General features: G+C 39.1%; 1 protein-coding gene across 1 annotated transcript in view; it reads left to right on the forward strand.

Moving 5' to 3' along the window:
• Positions 1-15,000, forward strand: part of csmd2 (CUB and Sushi multiple domains 2) — a 421,278-nt gene that overhangs the window by 114,791 nt on the left and 291,487 nt on the right. Inside the window, exon 13 of the mRNA XM_045225492.1 lies at positions 14,381-14,497. Within this exon, the coding sequence (XP_045081427.1) occupies positions 14,381-14,497 (117 nt within the window). The remainder of the gene's footprint in view (positions 1-14,380; positions 14,498-15,000) is intronic.

The following is a 15,000-nucleotide window of genomic DNA, read 5'->3' on the forward strand; positions in this document are numbered from 1 at the left end:
TAAAGCTAGGATAACAGTGTTGAAGTTGGCCTTATTGTACAGTAAAGCTAGGATAATAGTGTTGAAGTTGGCCTTATCATACAGTAAAGCTAGGATAACAGTGTTGAAGTTGGCCTTATCATACAGTAAAGCTAGGATAACAGTGTTGAAGTTGGCCTTATCGTACAGTAAAGCTAGGATAACAGTGTTGAAGTTGGCCTTATCATACAGTGTTGAAGTTGGCCTTAACGTACAGTAAAGCTAGGATAACAGTGTTGAAGTTGGCCTTATCGTACAGTAAAGCTAGGATAACAGTGTTGAAGTTGGCCTTATCGTACAGTAAAGCTAGGATAATAGTGTTGAAGTTGGCCTTATCGTACAGTAAAGCTAGGATAATAGTGTTGAAGTTGGCCTTATCATACAGTAAAGCTAGGATAACAGTGTTGAAGTTGGCCTTATCGTACAGTAAAGCTAGGATAATAGTGTTGAAGTTGGCCTTATCATACAGTAAAGCTAGGATAACAGTGTTGAAGTTGGCCTTATCGTACAGTAAAGCTAGGATAATAGTGTTGAAGTTGGCCTTATCATACAGTAAAGCTAGGATAACAGTGTTGAAGTTGGCCTTATCGTACAGTAAAGCTAGGATAATAGTCTTGAAGTTGGCCTTATCATACAGTAAAGCTAGGATAACAGTGTTGAAGTTGGCCTTATCGTACAGTAAAGCTAGGATAATAGTGTTGAAGTTGGCCTTATCATACAGTAAAGCTAGGATAACAGTGTTGAAGTTGGCCTTATCGTACAGTAAAGCTAGGATAACAGTGTTGAAGTTGGCCTTATCATACAGTAAAGCTAGGATAACAGTGTTGAAGTTGGCCTCATCATACAGTAAAGCTAGGATAACAGTGTTGAAGTTGGCCTTATCATACAGTGTTGAATTTGGCCTTATCGTACAGTAAAGCTAGGATAATAGTGTTGAAGTTGGCCTTATCGTACAGTAAAGCTAGGAAACAGTTTTGAATTTGGCCTTATCGTACAGTAAAGCTAGGATAATAGTGTTGAAGTTGGCCTCATCATACAGTAAAGCTAGGATAACAGTGTTGAAGTTGGCCTCATCATACAGTAAAGCTAGGATAACAGTGTTGAAGTTGGCCTTATCATACAGTGCTGAATTTGGCCTTATCGTACAGTTAAGCTAGGATAATAGTGTTGAAGTTGGCCTTATCGTATAGTAAAGCTAGGATAACAGTGTTGAAGTTGGCCTTATCGTGCAGTAAAGCTAGGATAACAGTGTTGAAGTTGGCCTTATCGTACAGTAAAGCTAGGATAATAGTGTTGAAGTTGGCCTCATCATACAGTAAAGCTAGGATAATAGTGTTGAAGTTGGCCTTATCGTACAGTAAAGCTAGGATAACAGTGTTGAAGTTGGCCTTATCATACAGTAAAGCTAGGATAATAGTGTTGAAGTTGGCCTCATCATACAGTAAAGCTAGGATAACAGTGTTGAAGTTGGCCTTATCATACAGTGTTGAATTTGGCCTTATCGTACAGTAAAGATAGGATAATTGTGTTGAAGTTGGCCTTATCGTACAGTAAAGCTAGGATAACAGTGTTGAATTTGGCCTTATCGTACAGTAAAGCTAGGATAACAGTGTTGAAGTTGGCCTCATCATACAGTAAAGCTAGGATAACAGTGTTGAAGTTGGCCTTATCATACAGTGCTGAATTTGGCCTTATCGTACAGTTAAGCTAGGATAATAGTGTTGAAGTTGGCCTTATCGTATAGTAAAGCTAGGATAACAGTGTTGAAGTTGGCCTTATCGTGCAGTAAAGCTAGGATAACAGTGTTGAAGTTGGCCTTATCGTACAGTAAAGCTAGGATAACAGTGTTGAAGTTGGCCTTATCATACAGTGTTGAAGTTGGCCTTAACATACAGTAAAGCTAGGATAACAGTGTTGAAGTTGGCCTTATCGTACAGTAAAGCTAGGATAACAGTGTTGAAGTTGGCCTTATCGTACAGTAAAGCTAGGATAATAGTGTTGAAGTTGGCCTTATCGTACAGTAAAGCTAGGATAATAGTGTTGAAGTTGGCCTTATCATACAGTAAAGCTAGGATAACAGTGTTGAAGTTGGCCTTATCGTACAGTAAAGCTAGGATAATAGTGTTGAAGTTGGCCTTATCATACAGTAAAGCTAGGATAACAGTGTTGAAGTTGGCCTTATCGTACAGTAAAGCTAGGATAATAGTCTTGAAGTTGGCCTTATCATACAGTAAAGCTAGGATAACAGTGTTGAAGTTGGCCTTATTGTACAGTAAAGCTAGGATAATAGTGTTGAAGTTGGCCTTATCATACAGTAAAGCTAGGATAACAGTGTTGAAGTTGGCCTTATCATACAGTAAAGCTAGGATAACAGTGTTGAAGTTGGCCTTATCGTACAGTAAAGCTAGGATAACAGTGTTGAAGTTGGCCTTATCATACAGTGTTGAAGTTGGCCTTAACGTACAGTAAAGCTAGGATAACAGTGTTGAAGTTGGCCTTATCGTACAGTAAAGCTAGGATAACAGTGTTGAAGTTGGCCTTATCGTACAGTAAAGCTAGGATAATAGTGTTGAAGTTGGCCTTATCGTACAGTAAAGCTAGGATAATAGTGTTGAAGTTGGCCTTATCATACAGTAAAGCTAGGATAACAGTGTTGAAGTTGGCCTTATCGTACAGTAAAGCTAGGATAATAGTGTTGAAGTTGGCCTTATCATACAGTAAAGCTAGGATAACAGTGTTGAAGTTGGCCTTATCGTACAGTAAAGCTAGGATAATAGTGTTGAAGTTGGCCTTATCATACAGTAAAGCTAGGATAACAGTGTTGAAGTTGGCCTTATCGTACAGTAAAGCTAGGATAATAGTCTTGAAGTTGGCCTTATCATACAGTAAAGCTAGGATAACAGTGTTGAAGTTGGCCTTATCGTACAGTAAAGCTAGGATAATAGTGTTGAAGTTGGCCTTATCATACAGTAAAGCTAGGATAACAGTGTTGAAGTTGGCCTTATCGTACAGTAAAGCTAGGATAACAGTGTTGAAGTTGGCCTTATCATACAGTAAAGCTAGGATAACAGTGTTGAAGTTGGCCTCATCATACAGTAAAGCTAGGATAACAGTGTTGAAGTTGGCCTTATCATACAGTGTTGAATTTGGCCTTATCGTACAGTAAAGCTAGGATAATAGTGTTGAAGTTGGCCTTATCGTACAGTAAAGCTAGGAAACAGTTTTGAATTTGGCCTTATCGTACAGTAAAGCTAGGATAATAGTGTTGAAGTTGGCCTCATCATACAGTAAAGCTAGGATAACAGTGTTGAAGTTGGCCTCATCATACAGTAAAGCTAGGATAACAGTGTTGAAGTTGGCCTTATCATACAGTGCTGAATTTGGCCTTATCGTACAGTTAAGCTAGGATAATAGTGTTGAAGTTGGCCTTATCGTATAGTAAAGCTAGGATAACAGTGTTGAAGTTGGCCTTATCGTGCAGTAAAGCTAGGATAACAGTGTTGAAGTTGGCCTTATCGTACAGTAAAGCTAGGATAATAGTGTTGAAGTTGGCCTCATCATACAGTAAAGCTAGGATAATAGTGTTGAAGTTGGCCTTATCGTACAGTAAAGCTAGGATAACAGTGTTGAAGTTGGCCTTATCATACAGTAAAGCTAGGATAATAGTGTTGAAGTTGGCCTCATCATACAGTAAAGCTAGGATAACAGTGTTGAAGTTGGCCTTATCATACAGTGTTGAATTTGGCCTTATCGTACAGTAAAGATAGGATAATTGTGTTGAAGTTGGCCTTATCGTACAGTAAAGCTAGGATAACAGTGTTGAATTTGGCCTTATCGTACAGTAAAGCTAGGATAACAGTGTTGAAGTTGGCCTCATCATACAGTAAAGCTAGGATAACAGTGTTGAAGTTGGCCTTATCATACAGTGCTGAATTTGGCCTTATCGTACAGTTAAGCTAGGATAATAGTGTTGAAGTTGGCCTTATCGTATAGTAAAGCTAGGATAACAGTGTTGAAGTTGGCCTTATCGTGCAGTAAAGCTAGGATAACAGTGTTGAAGTTGGCCTTATCGTACAGTAAAGCTAGGATAATAGTGTTGAAGTTGGCCTCATCATACAGTAAAGCTAGGATAATAGTGTTGAAGTTGGCCTTATCGTACAGTAAAGCTAGGATAACAGTGTTGAAGTTGGCCTTATCATACAGTAAAGCTAGGATAATAGTGTTGAAGTTGGCCTCATCATACAGTAAAGCTAGGATAACAGTGTTGAAGTTGGCCTTATCATACAGTGTTGAATTTGGCCTTATCGTACAGTAAAGATAGGATAATTGTGTTGAAGTTGGCCTTATCGTACAGTAAAGCTAGGATAACAGTGTTGAATTTGGCCTTATCGTACAGTAAAGCTAGGATAACAGTGTTGAATTTGGCCTTATCATACAGTAAAGCTAGGATAACAGTGTTGAAATTGGCCTTATCGTACAGTAAAGCTAGGATAACAGTGTTGAAGTTGGCCTTATCGTACAGTAAAGCTAGGATAACAGTGTTGAAGTTGGCCTCATCATACAGTAAAGCTAGGATAACAGTATTGAAGTTGGCCTTATCATACAGTGTTGAATTTGGCCTTATCGTACAGTAAAGCTAGGATAATAGTGTTGAAGTTGGCCTTATTGTACAGTAAAGCTAGGATAACAGTGTTGAAGTTGGCCTTATCATACAGTAAAGCTAGAATAACAGTGTTGAATTTGGCCTTATCGTACAGTAAAGCTAGGATAATAGTGTTGAAGTTGGCCTCATCATACAGTAAAGCTAGGATAACAGTGTTGAAGTTGGCCTTATCATACAGTAAAGCTAGGATAACAGTGTTGAAGTTGGCCTTATCGTACAGTAAAGCTAGGTTAACAGTGTTGAAGTTGGCCTTATCGTACAGTAAAGCTAAGATAACAGTGTTGAAGTTGGCCTCATCATACAGTAAAGCTAGGATAACAGTGTTGAAGTTGGCCTTATCATACAGTGTTGAAGTTGGCCTTATCGTACAGTAAAGCTAGGATAACAGTTTTGAATTTGGCCTTATCGTACAGTAAAGCTAGGATAATAGTGTTGAAGTTGGCCTCATCATACAGTAAAGCTAGGATAACAGTGTTGAAATTGGCCTTATCATAGAGAGTTGAATTTGGCCTTATCGTACAGTAAAGCTAGGATAATTGTGTTGAAGTTGCCCTTATCGTACAGTAAAGCTAGGATAACAGTGTTGAATTTGGCCTTATCGTACAGTAAAGCTAGGATAATAGTGTTGAAGTTGGCCTTATCGTACAGTAAAGCTAGGAAACAGTTTTGAATTTGGCCTTATCGTACAGTAAAGCTAGGATAATAGTGTTGAAGTTGGCCTCATCATACAGTAAAGCTAGGATAACAGTGTTGAAGTTGGCCTCATCATACAGTAAAGCTAGGATAACAGTGTTGAAGTTGGCCTTATCATACAGTGCTGAATTTGGCCTTATCGTACAGTTAAGCTAGGATAATAGTGTTGAAGTTGGCCTTATCGTATAGTAAAGCTAGGATAACAGTGTTGAAGTTGGCCTTATCGTGCAGTAAAGCTAGGATAACAGTGTTGAAGTTGGCCTCATCATACAGTAAAGCTAGGATAATAGTGTTGAAGTTGGCCTTATCGTACAGTAAAGCTAGGATAACAGTGTTGAAGTTGGCCTTATCATACAGTAAAGCTAGGATAATAGTGTTGAAGTTGGCCTCATCATACAGTAAAGCTAGGATAACAGTGTTGAAGTTGGCCTTATCATACAGTGTTGAATTTGGCCTTATCGTACAGTAAAGATAGGATAATTGTGTTGAAGTTGGCCTTATCGTACAGTAAAGCTAGGATAACAGTGTTGAATTTGGCCTTATCGTACAGTAAAGCTAGGATAACAGTGTTGAAGTTGGCCTCATCATACAGTAAAGCTAGGATAACAGTGTTGAAGTTGGCCTTATCATACAGTGCTGAATTTGGCCTTATCGTACAGTTAAGCTAGGATAATAGTGTTGAAGTTGGCCTTATCGTATAGTAAAGCTAGGATAACAGTGTTGAAGTTGGCCTTATCGTACAGTAAAGCTAGGATAATAGTGTTGAAGTTGGCCTCATCATACAGTAAAGCTAGGATAACAGTGTTGAAGTTGGCCTTATCGTACAGTAAAGCTAGGATAATAGTGTTGAAGTTGGCCTTATCATACAGTAAAGCTAGGATAACAGTGTTGAAGTTGGCCTTATCATACAGTAAAGCTAGGATAACAGTGTTGAAGTTGGCCTTATCGTACAGTAAAGCTAGAATAACAGTGTTGAATTTGGCCTTATCGTACAGTAAAGCTAGGATAATAGTGTTGAAGTTGGCCTCATCATACAGTAAAGCTAGGATAACAGTGTTGAAGTTGGCCTTATCATACAGTAAAGCTAGGATAACAGTGTTGAAGTTGGCCTTATCGTACAGTAAAGCTAGGTTAACAGTGTTGAAGTTGGCCTTATCGTACAGTAAAGCTAAGATAACAGTGTTGAAGTTGGCCTCATCATACAGTAAAGCTAGGATAACAGTGTTGAAGTTGGCCTTATCATACAGTGTTGAAGTTGGCCTTATCGTACAGTAAAGCTAGGATAACAGTTTTGAATTTGGCCTTATCGTACAGTAAAGCTAGGATAATAGTGTTGAAGTTGGCCTCATCATACAGTAAAGCTAGGATAACAGTGTTGAAATTGGCCTTATCATAGAGAGTTGAATTTGGCCTTATCGTACAGTAAAGCTAGGATAATTGTGTTGAAGTTGCCCTTATCGTACAGTAAAGCTAGGATAACAGTGTTGAATTTGGCCTTATCGTACAGTAAAGCTAGGATAATAGTGTTGAAGTTGGCCTCATCATACAGTAAAGCTAGGATAACAGTGTTGAAGTTGGCCTCATCATACAGTAAAGCTAGGATAACAGTGTTGAAGTTGGCCTTATCATACAGTGCTGAATTTGGCCTTATCGTACAGTTAAGCTAGGATAATAGTGTTGAAGTTGGCCTTATCGTATAGTAAAGCTAGGATAACAGTGTTGAAGTTGGCCTTATCGTGCAGTAAAGCTAGGATAACAGTGTTGAAGTTGGCCTCATCATACAGTAAAGCTAGGATAATAGTGTTGAAGTTGGCCTTATCGTACAGTAAAGCTAGGATAACAGTGTTGAAGTTGGCCTTATCATACAGTAAAGCTAGGATAATAGTGTTGAAGTTGGCCTCATCATACAGTAAAGCTAGGATAACAGTGTTGAAGTTGGCCTCATCATACAGTAAAGCTAGGATAACAGTGTTGAAGTTGGCCTTATCATACAGTGCTGAATTTGGCCTTATCGTACAGTTAAGCTAGGATAATAGTGTTGAAGTTGGCCTTATCGTATAGTAAAGCTAGGATAACAGTGTTGAAGTTGGCCTTATCGTGCAGTAAAGCTAGGATAACAGTGTTGAAGTTGGCCTCATCATACAGTAAAGCTAGGATAATAGTGTTGAAGTTGGCCTTATCGTACAGTAAAGCTAGGATAACAGTGTTGAAGTTGGCCTTATCATACAGTAAAGCTAGGATAATAGTGTTGAAGTTGGCCTCATCATACAGTAAAGCTAGGATAACAGTGTTGAAGTTGGCCTTATCATACAGTGTTGAATTTGGCCTTATCGTACAGTAAAGATAGGATAATTGTGTTGAAGTTGGCCTTATCGTACAGTAAAGCTAGGATAACAGTGTTGAATTTGGCCTTATCGTACAGTAAAGCTAGGATAACAGTGTTGAAGTTGGCCTCATCATACAGTAAAGCTAGGATAACAGTGTTGAAGTTGGCCTTATCATACAGTGCTGAATTTGGCCTTATCGTACAGTTAAGCTAGGATAATAGTGTTGAAGTTGGCCTTATCGTATAGTAAAGCTAGGATAACAGTGTTGAAGTTGGCCTTATCGTGCAGTAAAGCTAGGATAACAGTGTTGAAGTTGGCCTTATCGTACAGTAAAGCTAGGATAATAGTGTTGAAGTTGGCCTCATCATACAGTAAAGCTAGGATAACAGTGTTGAAGTTGGCCTTATCGTACAGTAAAGCTAGGATAATAGTGTTGAAGTTGGCCTTATCATACAGTAAAGCTAGGATAACAGTGTTGAAGTTGGCCTTATCGTACAGTAAAGCTAGGATAATAGTCTTGAAGTTGGCCTTATCATACAGTAAAGCTAGGATAACAGTGTTGAAGTTGGCCTTATCGTACAGTAAAGCTAGGATAATAGTGTTGAAGTTGGCCTTATCATACAGTAAAGCTAGGATAACAGTGTTGAAGTTGGCCTTATCATACAGTAAAGCTAGGATAACAGTGTTGAAGTTGGCCTTATCGTACAGTAAAGCTAGGATAACAGTGTTGAAGTTGGCCTTATCATACAGTAAAGCTAGGATAACAGTGTTGAAGTTGGCCTCATCATACAGTAAAGCTAGGATAACAGTGTTGAAGTTGGCCTTATCATACAGTGCTGAATTTGGCCTTATCGTACAGTTAAGCTAGGATAATAGTGTTGAAGTTGGCCTTATCGTATAGTAAAGCTAGGATAACAGTGTTGAAGTTGGCCTTATCGTGCAGTAAAGCTAGGATAACAGTGTTGAAGTTGGCCTTATCGTACAGTAAAGCTAGGATAATAGTGTTGAAGTTGGCCTCATCATACAGTAAAGCTAGGATAATAGTGTTGAAGTTGGCCTTATCGTACAGTAAAGCTAGGATAACAGTGTTGAAGTTGGCCTTATCATACAGTAAAGCTAGGATAATAGTGTTGAAGTTGGCCTCATCATACAGTAAAGCTAGGATAACAGTGTTGAAGTTGGCCTTATCATACAGTGTTGAATTTGGCCTTATCGTACAGTAAAGATAGGATAATTGTGTTGAAGTTGGCCTTATCGTACAGTAAAGCTAGGATAACAGTGTTGAATTTGGCCTTATCGTACAGTAAAGCTAGGATAACAGTGTTGAAGTTGGCCTCATCATACAGTAAAGCTAGGATAACAGTGTTGAAGTTGGCCTTATCATACAGTGCTGAATTTGGCCTTATCGTACAGTTAAGCTAGGATAATAGTGTTGAAGTTGGCCTTATCGTATAGTAAAGCTAGGATAACAGTGTTGAAGTTGGCCTTATCGTGCAGTAAAGCTAGGATAACAGTGTTGAAGTTGGCCTTATCGTACAGTAAAGCTAGGATAATAGTGTTGAAGTTGGCCTCATCATACAGTAAAGCTAGGATAATAGTGTTGAAGTTGGCCTTATCGTACAGTAAAGCTAGGATAACAGTGTTGAAGTTGGCCTTATCATACAGTAAAGCTAGGATAATAGTGTTGAAGTTGGCCTCATCATACAGTAAAGCTAGGATAACAGTGTTGAAGTTGGCCTTATCATACAGTGTTGAATTTGGCCTTATCGTACAGCAAAGATAGGATAATTGTGTTGAAGTTGGCCTTATCGTACAGTAAAGCTAGGATAACAGTGTTGAATTTGGCCTTATCGTACAGTAAAGCTAGGATAACAGTGTTGAATTTGGCCTTATCATACAGTAAAGCTAGGATAACAGTGTTGAAATTGGCCTTATCGTACAGTAAAGCTAGGATAACAGTGTTGAAGTTGGCCTTATCGTACAGTAAAGCTAGGATAACAGTGTTGAAGTTGGCCTCATCATACAGTAAAGCTAGGATAACAGTATTGAAGTTGGCCTTATCATACAGTGTTGAATTTGGCCTTATCGTACAGTAAAGCTAGGATAATAGTGTTGAAGTTGGCCTTATTGTACAGTAAAGCTAGGATAACAGTGTTGAAGTTGGCCTTATCATACAGTAAAGCTAGAATAACAGTGTTGAATTTGGCCTTATCGTACAGTAAAGCTAGGATAATAGTGTTGAAGTTGGCCTCATCATACAGTAAAGCTAGGATAACAGTGTTGAAGTTGGCCTTATCATACAGTAAAGCTAGGATAACAGTGTTGAAGTTGGCCTTATCGTACAGTAAAGCTAGGTTAACAGTGTTGAAGTTGGCCTTATCGTACAGTAAAGCTAAGATAACAGTGTTGAAGTTGGCCTCATCATACAGTAAAGCTAGGATAACAGTGTTGAAGTTGGCCTTATCATACAGTGTTGAAGTTGGCCTTATCGTACAGTAAAGCTAGGATAACAGTTTTGAATTTGGCCTTATCGTACAGTAAAGCTAGGATAATAGTGTTGAAGTTGGCCTCATCATACAGTAAAGCTAGGATAACAGTGTTGAAATTGGCCTTATCATAGAGAGTTGAATTTGGCCTTATCGTACAGTAAAGCTAGGATAATTGTGTTGAAGTTGCCCTTATCGTACAGTAAAGCTAGGATAACAGTGTTGAATTTTGCCTTATCGTACAGTAAAGCTAGGATAATAGTGTTGAAGTTGGCCTTATCGTACAGTAAAGCTAGGAAACAGTTTTGAATTTGGCCTTATCGTACAGTAAAGCTAGGATAATAGTGTTGAAGTTGGCCTCATCATACAGTAAAGCTAGGATAACAGTGTTGAAGTTGGCCTCATCATACAGTAAAGCTAGGATAACAGTGTTGAAGTTGGCCTTATCATACAGTGCTGAATTTGGCCTTATTGTACAGTTAAGCTAGGATAATAGTGTTGAAGTTGGCCTTATCGTATAGTAAAGCTAGGATAACAGTGTTGAAGTTGGCCTTATCGTGCAGTAAAGCTAGGATAACAGTGTTGAAGTTGGCCTCATCATACAGTAAAGCTAGGATAATAGTGTTGAAGTTGGCCTTATCGTACAGTAAAGCTAGGATAACAGTGTTGAAGTTGGCCTTATCATACAGTAAAGCTAGGATAATAGTGTTGAAGTTGGCCTCATCATACAGTAAAGCTAGGATAACAGTGTTGAAGTTGGCCTTATCATACAGTGTTGAATTTGGCCTTATCGTACAGTAAAGATAGGATAATTGTGTTGAAGTTGGCCTTATCGTACAGTAAAGCTAGGATAACAGTGTTGAATTTGGCCTTATCGTACAGTAAAGCTAGGATAACAGTGTTGAAGTTGGCCTCATCATACAGTAAAGCTAGGATAACAGTGTTGAAGTTGGCCTTATCATACAGTGCTGAATTTGGCCTTATCGTACAGTTAAGCTAGGATAATAGTGTTGAAGTTGGCCTTATCGTATAGTAAAGCTAGGATAACAGTGTTGAAGTTGGCCTTATCGTGCAGTAAAGCTAGGATAACAGTGTTGAAGTTGGCCTTATCGTACAGTAAAGCTAGGATAATAGTGTTGAAGTTGGCCTCATCATACAGTAAAGCTAGGATAATAGTGTTGAAGTTGGCCTTATCGTACAGTAAAGCTAGGATAACAGTGTTGAAGTTGGCCTTATCATACAGTAAAGCTAGGATAATAGTGTTGAAGTTGGCCTCATCATACAGTAAAGCTAGGATAACAGTGTTGAAGTTGGCCTTATCATACAGTGTTGAATTTGGCCTTATCGTACAGTAAAGATAGGATAATTGTGTTGAAGTTGGCCTTATCGTACAGTAAAGCTAGGATAACAGTGTTGAATTTGGCCTTATCGTACAGTAAAGCTAGGATAACAGTGTTGAATTTGGCCTTATCATACAGTAAAGCTAGGATAACAGTGTTGAAATTGGCCTTATCGTACAGTAAAGCTAGGATAACAGTGTTGAAGTTGGCCTTATCGTACAGTAAAGCTAGGATAACAGTGTTGAAGTTGGCCTCATCATACAGTAAAGCTAGGATAACAGTATTGAAGTTGGCCTTATCATACAGTGTTGAATTTGGCCTTATCGTACAGTAAAGCTAGGATAATAGTGTTGAAGTTGGCCTTATTGTACAGTAAAGCTAGGATAACAGTGTTGAAGTTGGCCTTATCATACAGTAAAGCTAGAATAACAGTGTTGAATTTGGCCTTATCGTACAGTAAAGCTAGGATAATAGTGTTGAAGTTGGCCTCATCATACAGTAAAGCTAGGATAACAGTGTTGAAGTTGGCCTTATCATACAGTAAAGCTAGGATAACAGTGTTGAAGTTGGCCTTATCGTACAGTAAAGCTAGGTTAACAGTGTTGAAGTTGGCCTTATCGTACAGTAAAGCTAAGATAACAGTGTTGAAGTTGGCCTCATCATACAGTAAAGCTAGGAAAACAGTGTTGAAGTTGGCCTTATCATACAGTGTTGAAGTTGGCCTTATCGTACAGTAAAGCTAGGATAACAGTTTTGAATTTGGCCTTATCGTACAGTAAAGCTAGGATAATAGTGTTGAAGTTGGCCTCATCATACAGTAAAGCTAGGATAACAGTGTTGAAATTGGCCTTATCATAGAGAGTTGAATTTGGCCTTATCGTACAGTAAAGCTAGGATAATTGTGTTGAAGTTGCCCTTATCGTACAGTAAAGCTAGGTTAACAGTGTTGAAGTTGGCCTTATCGTACAGTAAAGCTAAGATAACAGTGTTGAAGTTGGCCTCATCATACAGTAAAGCTAGGATAACAGTGTTGAAGTTGGCCTTATCATACAGTGTTGAAGTTGGCCTTATCGTACAGTAAAGCTAGGATAACAGTTTTGAATTTGGCCTTATCGTACAGTAAAGCTAGGATAATAGTGTTGAAGTTGGCCTCATCATACAGTAAAGCTAGGATAACAGTGTTGAAATTGGCCTTATCATAGAGAGTTGAATTTGGCCTTATCGTACAGTAAAGCTAGGATAATTGTGTTGAAGTTGCCCTTATCGTACAGTAAAGCTAGGTTAACAGTGTTGAAGTTGGCCTTATCGTACAGTAAAGCTAAGATAACAGTGTTGAAGTTGGCCTCATCATACAGTAAAGCTAGGATAACAGTGTTGAAGTTGGCCTTATCATACAGTGTTGAAGTTGGCCTTATCGTACAGTAAAGCTAGGATAACAGTTTTGAATTTGGCCTTATCGTACAGTAAAGCTAGGATAATAGTGTTGAAGTTGGCCTCATCATACAGTAAAGCTAGGATAACAGTGTTGAAATTGGCCTTATCATAGAGAGTTGAATTTGGCCTTATCGTACAGTAAAGCTAGGATAATAGTGTTGAAATTGGCCTTATCATAGAGAGTTGAATTTGGCCTTATCGTACAGTAAAGCTAGGATAATTGTGTTGAAGTTGCCCTTATCGTACAGTAAAGCTAGGATAACAGTGTTGAATTTGGCCTTATCGTACAGTAAAGCTAGGATAATAGTGTTGAAGTTGGCCTTATCATACAGTAAAGCTAGGATAACAGTGTTGAAGTTGGCCTTATCGTACAGTAAAGCTAGGATAACAGTGTTGAAGTTGGCCTTATCGTACAGTAAAGCTAGGATAACAGTGTTGAAGTTGGCCTTATTATACAGTAAAGCTAGGATAACAGTGTTGAAATTGGCCTTATCGTACAGTAAAGCTAGGATAACAGTGTTGAAGTTGGCCTTATCGTACAGTAAAGCTAGGATAACAGTGTTGAAGTTGGCCTTATCGTACAGTAAAGCTAGGATAACAGTGTTGAAGTTGGCCTTATCGTACAGTAAAGCTAGGATAACAGTGTTGAAGTTGGCCTTATCGTACAGTAAAGCTAGGATAATAGTGTTGAAGTTGGCCTTATCGTACAGTAAAGCTAGGATAACAGTGTTGAAGTTGGCCTTATCGTACAGTAAAGCTAGGATAACAGTGTTGAAGTTGGCCTTATCGTACAGTAAAGCTAGGATAACAGTGTTGAAGTTGGCCTTATCGTACAGTAAAGCTAGGATAACAGTGTTGAAGTTGGCTATTGACATCCCAATATCTAACTTTAACTATTGGGGGGAAACTTGAAACTGACCCTAAATCAGTGTTCAGGGGTATACTATGTAGTGTCCAAATTTATCCTCAAAGTGACAGCCTCTCTCTCTCTCCCTCTCTCTCTCTCTCTCTCTCTCTCTCTCTCTCTCTCTCTCTCTCTCTCTCTCTCTCTCTCTCTCTCTCTCTCTCTCTCACTCCCCCTCTCTTTCTCTTTCTCTTTCTCTTTCTCTTTCTCTTTCTCTTTCTCTTTCTCTTTCTCTTTCTCTGTCTGTCTCTGTCTGTCTCCTCTCTCTCTCTCTCTCTCTCTCTCTCTCTCTCTCTCTCTTCCTCTCTCTCTCTCTCTCTCTCTCTCTCTCTCTCTCTCTCTCTCTCTCTCTCTCTCTCTCTCTCTCTCTTCTCTCTCTCTCTCTCTCTCTCTCTCTCTCTCTCTCTCTCTCTCTCTTTCTCTCCCTCCCTACACATCCATGACTCTCTCCCCCTCCTCTCTCTATCCCTCTCTCCCTCCCTCCCTCTCCTCCTCCTCACTCCCTCTCTCTGCAGCGTTGTGTGGAGGTTATATCCAGGGTAACACCGGCACCATCCTCTCTCCAGGGTTTCCAGACTTCTATCCTCACAACCTCAACTGCACCTGGATGATTGAGTCCTCCCATGGCAAAGGTGAGCAGGGCCACTCCTGTCTGCATGCTACTTACAGTGAGGGAAAAAAGTATTTGATCTTCTGCTGGTTTTGTACGTTTGCCCACTGACAAAGAAATGATCAGTCTATAATTTTAATGGTAGGATTATTTGAACAGTGAGAAACAGAATAACAACAAAAAAATCCAGAAAAACACATGTCAAAAATGTTATAAATTATTTTGCATTTTAATGAGGGAAATAAGTATTTGACCCCCTCTCAATCAGAAAGATTTCTGGCTCCCAGGTGTCTTTTATACAGGTAACGAGCTGACATTAGGAGCACACTTTTAAAAGGGAGTGCTCCTAATCTCAGTTTGTTACCTGTATAAAAGACACCTGTCCACAGAAGCAATCAATCAGATTCCAAACTCTCCACCATGGCCAAGACCAAAGAGCTCTCCAAGGATGTCAGGGACACGATTGTAGAACTACACAAGGCTGGAATGGGCTACAAGACCATCGCCAAGCAGCTTGGTGAGAAG

The sequence above is a fragment of the Coregonus clupeaformis genome, chromosome 16 (genome assembly GCF_020615455.1).
Source record: "Coregonus clupeaformis isolate EN_2021a chromosome 16, ASM2061545v1, whole genome shotgun sequence".
Classification (NCBI taxonomy): Eukaryota; Metazoa; Chordata; class Actinopteri; order Salmoniformes; family Salmonidae; genus Coregonus; species Coregonus clupeaformis.